The 6,430-nt window shown below is 43.6% G+C and overlaps 1 protein-coding gene across 1 annotated transcript; it reads left to right on the forward strand.

The window, feature by feature from the left end:
• Nucleotides 1–338: 338 nt before the first annotated feature.
• On the forward strand, nt 339–5,013 carry LOC121509496 (the record flags this gene model as incomplete). Its single annotated transcript, XM_041786920.1, has 5 exons — nt 339–355; nt 497–557; nt 708–852; nt 2,518–3,079; nt 3,123–5,013. Coding segments are annotated over exons 1-5 (2,676 nt in total), but the record flags the coding sequence as incomplete, so codon positions are not given.
• Between the last annotated feature and the right edge of the window lie 1,417 nt (nt 5,014–6,430).

The following is a 6,430-nucleotide window of genomic DNA, read 5'->3' on the forward strand; positions in this document are numbered from 1 at the left end:
TTTTGGTTTTATATCTCAGTGATTCTATTTCCCTTTCTCTTGAAACCCAGATGCCAAAGGCTCCCCTCAGGACAGACCTGGCAGGAGGGTTCCTTGGGGAATATGGTCAATTACAGCTTTGTCCCAATCATGAATTTCCAAAAATGACTGAATGAACTCAAGCTGGGGATCAAGGACCTGAAATCTAAATTCAAGGTATCACCTATTCATTTAACTTAGAGAACCAACTACTAAAACAGTTTCTGTAGAGCTCACTGTGTAGACTTTATTGACTATATTTTACTCTCTTCATAAGAGTTATACAATAAAATTCTCTGTTTTTAATCTGCTGTGTCGAGATGTGCCGAACATTCTTGTTAGCATGAAAAATATTAATATGGCTGCACCTTCTTAAGAAGTCCAAACTGGAGCTTACCACACCTTCACTGATCCATTAAGGTTTTCTACAGTCCAGGCCCAGTTCTTCATCTGTCATTTCATCATTCTCTCTTTCCAGATCTACACCATCCAGTTCCATATCTGCCTCTCCATCACCTGAGAGCTCCCAATCTTCTAAGGTAATGTTTTGTTTTGTTTTTTAAAGAAATGAATAAAGTTGACTAACAAAGCAGATCTACCATTTGTAAGATCTATGTTTTAAATCTGAGGGGCTGAACAAATCATACACTAACTATAAATATTCACTTTTTATGTCCTTATCTAAACAGGTGGAGATCCATCCTCCGACCAGAGTGATGGTTGGAAAAACTGCTGGCTGCAGTCTTCCCAGTATCAATACTGCTCTTGAGCAACCTCGGGGGCCAAACAAGGTAGAGAAGATGCTCGTCTGGACAAAAATGGATGCTATGTACGGTCTGTTTTATGCTTTTCATTTTATTCTTAACTAATAATCTTTGTTTCTGTGTATTTTCAGATTTCAGCTGACTATACTAAGCTTTGTACTGTTTTGTTGTTGCTTTTGTTCTTATTTAAATATAGGTGGAGCTCTTCAAAGGTGGCCACTGGGACTGCGCACTCAAGCATCTGAAGCATGATCAACGCCAAGATCATCCAACTCCGCTCTAAAAGTAAAACCCTTGCTGTGCCAGCAGCTCCCCATTACTGGTTTGGTTTCTCTGCAGTTCATGCACGCTCTGAGCAAATACTGGTACTAACTACAAACTACTAAATATGTAGAGAATTTAAATCATAGCTTACATTGCTTTGTGTGGCTGTTTTCACTTAATGCAGAGTGTGAAAAAAATGATTATAACTCATAATTTCAAAAGAGTGAAATTGAACAGAGCCCTGATTGACCATACTAAAAGTTTTTACTATTCCGTAGGTAATACCAGCATTTGTGCAGAACTCTTGATTGTTTATTGCTCAGGACTCTTTTGTGCATATGCTCTTCATGTCTGCAGATGTCATGTGTGTAAAAATATCAAGATATTTCTACCTTGTTGGCTAATTCTGTAATGTAACCAAGTCAGTGTCTCCTTTCAGACTATGGTAATTGCTGTTTTGTTTACTGCTTTAGGCACTGCATGACTTGCTAGAGTTTGTCATTCAATAAAGACTGTTAAATTCGAATTTTGCTGGACAGCAATTCTTGAAATATTACAGATATATAAGAACTGCATTTACAATTTATCATTGTGTTGTAGAAATTAAGTTATGTCATTTAGATATGGTACTCCATACAGGGTTTGTTTTTACAGTACAATCTTTAAAAGAGTTGTTTAAATTGATGTGTAAAATGTACATTTCTATGTGGTATTTAGACCGATAGACACATACTGTAAAAATGTATACAAAAAGCAACCATTTGATGTATATCTGATATAACTGAAATACAAAAGTAGTATATATAATGTTGTTTTTTCATTTTAAAAAAGTATACATTTTATATATGGATGTGTATTTTCAACTGATGGACATGTACAAATTTTATATAAAACATATCTTCAAAGCATGGTTTTAATATAAAGTAGCTCCACTTTACATACAAAAAACATATTTCTAATTGAATTATTCATATATAAAACACATGAGTGTTTTTACTGAAATATGATTAAATATGTATGTAATACTGAAAAAAACTATATGGACCATATAAGAAAAATGTAAATTTTAATGAAATTTCCTTATAGATAACATACATAATGTTATTTTAGTCCTATTTAATCCTTATAGTTTTGTTGTATGAAAAAAATGCAAAAGTGGCCACTTTCAGGAGTAAATCATATACTGACGCATACAAGTCTTACATAAACAATAAAGCCCACCTCATCCATGACATCATCACAGACAGGAAAGTAGACTTCTTATGTCTGACTGAAACCTGGCAAAGCCCAAATGACTACTTCACACTAAATCAAGCAACCCCACCTGGCTATGTGTATATCCAAAAACCTTGCACCACTGGTCACGGTGGAGGGCTGGCCGTGATATATAGAGAAGATTTCCAGGTTAAGGAGCTACCAGCACCCAGCACCTCAGCTCTCGAGTGTCTAATCATCTCTCTCCCTGGTTTAGCTCCGCTTCAGATCGTCCTCATCTACCGGCCTCCCAAAGCAACTACCACCTTCTTGTCTGACCTGTCTGAGCTCCTCACCTCTGTCTGCTCCAGGTCTTCTTCCATACTTCTCCTTGGAGACTTCAATATCCACGTTGACTCCACCAGCTGTACACTCACCTCCGAATTTCTATCACTACTGGACTGCTTCAACATCACACAGCATGTCCAAGGACCCACCCACTCCAAAGGTCACACACTGGATCTTGTGTGCTCCACTGGTCTCACCCCATTCATTCCACAATGCCTGGACCTAGCCATCTCAGATCACCATGCTGTTTTCCTCTCTATCCCCACCCTCCTCCCCAGACAGCTTACAAAATGCAACATCACTTTCCGTATCCTCAAGTCAATAAGCATCCCAGCCCTCAAGAACATGTTAGCTACCAACCTGACCACTACACACCCTATAACCACAGTTGATGCCCTGGCGAATCACTACAATACAGCACTATCCCTCAGCCTGGATTCTCTCGCCCCTCTGAAGACTCGCTCAGTCTCCTTTACCCACCCAGCCCCCTGGTACACTGCTGAACTCCGCTTCATGAAGGCTTCTGGCCGACAGCTGGAGAGACTTTCTAAAAAAATCTGGCCTCACCGTCCATCTGGAGGCCTATAAAGAGCATGTGCGCTCCTACAAAGAAGCTCTCTCCAGAGCAAAGTCCAGCTACTACTCATCCCTCATCAGTGACCAGCAAAACCATCCCCGGATGCTCTTCTCCACAATAAATTGCCTTCTCCGCCCTATTGACAACCTTCATCCCCTAGCCAACTTCGACCGCTGCACTAGGCACCTGCAGTTTTTCCAGGATAAAGTTGCCTCCATCCAGCAGCAACTTTCATATGGACCTCCACCTCAGGATTTCACTTCACATCAGGACACCGCTCCTCCGCCTCACTGCCGTCTTTCCTGCTTCACACCCGTGGACACTCTCCAAGTAGCTGAATGGGTCAAGAAGGCCAAGGCATCCACCTGCTCTCTCGACCCCATGCCCACACCACTGGTGAAAGCATCTCTGTCTGTTCTGTGCCCCATCATGGTAGACATCATCAACACCTCATTATCATCTGGAATTGTCCCCTCATCCTTCAAAACTGCCTCAGTAACCCCCATCATCAAGAAGCCCGGGTCAGACCCGGAGGACCTCTCCAACTATCAACCGATCTCCAACCTTCCCTTCATCAGCAAAATTCTCGAAAAAGCAGTCGCTACCCAACTCCAGCAACACATGTCCAACCATGAGCTCCATGAACCTCTTCAATCAGGATTTCGCACTCACCACAGCACTGAAACCGCCCTTATCAAAATAACCAATGACCTCCTCACAGCTGCAGATTCTGGACACATCAGCCTCCTCATTCTCCTTGACCTAACCGCTGCCTTCGACACAATATCCCACACCGTCCTCCTTGACCGCCTGTCTCACCATCTTGGCATCACTGATACAGCTCTCTCCTGGTTTCACTCATATCTCTCACAAAGAAAACAGTTTGTTACCATCGGCACCTCTCACTCATCCCCCGCCCCAGTTAACCAGGGCGTGCCTCAAGGCTCTGTTCTTGGACCTCTCCTTTTCACCATCTACATGCTTCCCCTTGGACAGATTATTCACAAACACGGTCTCAGCTTTCAGTCTTATGCAGATGACACCCAACTCTATCTCAGCACCAAACCATCCACTCAGCTCCCTCCCCACTCCCTGGTAAAATGCCTCCACGACAACAAAGCCTGGATGACCTCTGACCAACTCAAACTCAACAGCAATAAAACAGAGCTCATGGTGGTGGCCCCCAAAGCGCTGCTGCAGAAGGTTGGAGATCTCATGCTCGATGTGGACGGGACCTCCATCTGTCCATCCTCCGAGGTCCGAAACCTGGGCGTCATCCTGGACTCCACCCTCTCCTTCCAGTCCCACATAAAGTCTGTCACCAAATCTGCCTTCTATCATCTCAAGAACATCTCCAGACTCCGACCATCACTCCCTGATTCTGTGGCTGAAACACTCATTCATGCTTTCATAACCTCCCGCCTGGACTACTGTAATGGAGTCCTGTCTGGAGTTCCCAGCAAAACCCTGGACAGGCTTCAGTACGTCCAAAACTCTGCAGCTAGAGTTCTCACCCGCACTAGACCCTGGCAACACATCACTCCAACCCTCATCCACCTCCACTGGCTCCCTATCAAGTCCTGTATCAACTACAAAGTCCTCCTCCTCACATACAAATCTCTCCATGCTCTGGCTCCCCAGTACCTTTCTGATCTCCTCCATCCATACATACCATCCCGCAACCTTCGATCTTCAGACACCGGCCTACTTTCCATGCCCAAAACCAAACTCCGAACCTATGGAGACAGAGCCTTCAGTGCTGCAGCTCCCACCCTCTGGAACACTCTTCCTGCAGACATTCGTAGTGCTCCATCTCTGGACATTTTCAAAAAACGTCTCAAGCACCACCTGTTCACCACAGCCTACAGTCTTCACTAAACCACCCCTTACACTCATCCTACCCCTCACATAGTTTGTCTATGTCTATGTGTTCCTGTAAAGCGTCCTTGGGTTTCTTGAAAGGCGCTATATAAATTCAAGATATTATTATTATTATTATAACTCAAGCTATTACTCGTCTTGTACACATAGCCAGAGTTTCCAGCACAACCCTGAAGAAGACAAAAAGTCCTTGTAAGGGCTGGCATCACTGCAATGCAGAGTTTACAGCAGAAGAATCGAAACAAGCTCTGACAACTATCATTCGAGCAGTACAAGAGGAAGAGTACAAGCAAGAGATCAAATGCATTCAAAAGCACAAGGAGATTCACAAAAGCAGTTCTCTCAAGAAACTGGATCCTTACCTTGATGAACATGGCCTTCTGAGAGTCGGAGGACATCTCCACCATTCAAGCCTTGATCCAAGTGAAAAGAGTCCTTTGATAATACCAGGCAAGCATCACATTGCTACATTGCTCATCAGGCACCATCATGAACAGACTCAACATCAAGAATGTTTGTTTACAGAAGGAGCTGTTTGCTCAGCTGGCTTTTGGATAGTTGGCGGGAAAAGAAAAGTGAGCAGCACCATATACCAATGTGTCACCTGTAGACAGTTAAGAGCACAAACCAGCATCCAAAAGATGGCCAGCCTACCAAGCGATCGTCTTTCAGCAGACCCTCCTTTCACCAGTGTGGGTTTGGACGTGTTCAGCCCATGGATCGTCTCTTCACATCGGACCAGAGGAGGTCTTTCACGCAACAAACGGTGGGCTGTAATCTTTACATGTAAACATCGACAACACAAAAGTGAAGACTTATCTGTCAAACCAAGGGTGTTCATGGACTTTTAACCCCCCACACACTTCCCATTTCGGTGGAACTTGGGAAAGAATGATCAGCCTTGCAAGGAGACTTCTGGATTCTATGTTCCTACAGCTCAAAGACAAACTCACTCATGAAGTGTTAGTGACATTCATGGTAGAGTTGGCAGCCATTATCAATTCCAGACCCCTTGTTCCTGTGACAACAGATCCTGATGAGTCATTCATACTTACTCCGGCTGCTCTTCTCACACAAAAGGTAAACAGTGTTCCAGTTCCTGCTGGGGAGTTTGGAGAAGCAGACCTTTACAAACACCAGTGATGTCAGGTTCAACACTTGTCCAACACCTTTTGGGACAGATGGCGAAAGCAGTTCCTCCCAACACTACAGCCTCGCAAGAAGTGGCATTCCGTTCATCCAGATGTTGAACAAGAAAGTGTTGTTCTTCTTAAGAATGACCAAACACCAAGAAATGAATGGCCTCTTGGACTGGTAACAAAGACTTTCCCAAGTAAAGACGGAAAGATATGCAAGGTCGAAGTGAAGATCATGAAACCTGGAG

This window comes from Cheilinus undulatus, linkage group 5 (assembly GCF_018320785.1).
Source record: "Cheilinus undulatus linkage group 5, ASM1832078v1, whole genome shotgun sequence".
NCBI lineage: Eukaryota > Metazoa > Chordata > Actinopteri > Labriformes > Labridae > Cheilinus > Cheilinus undulatus.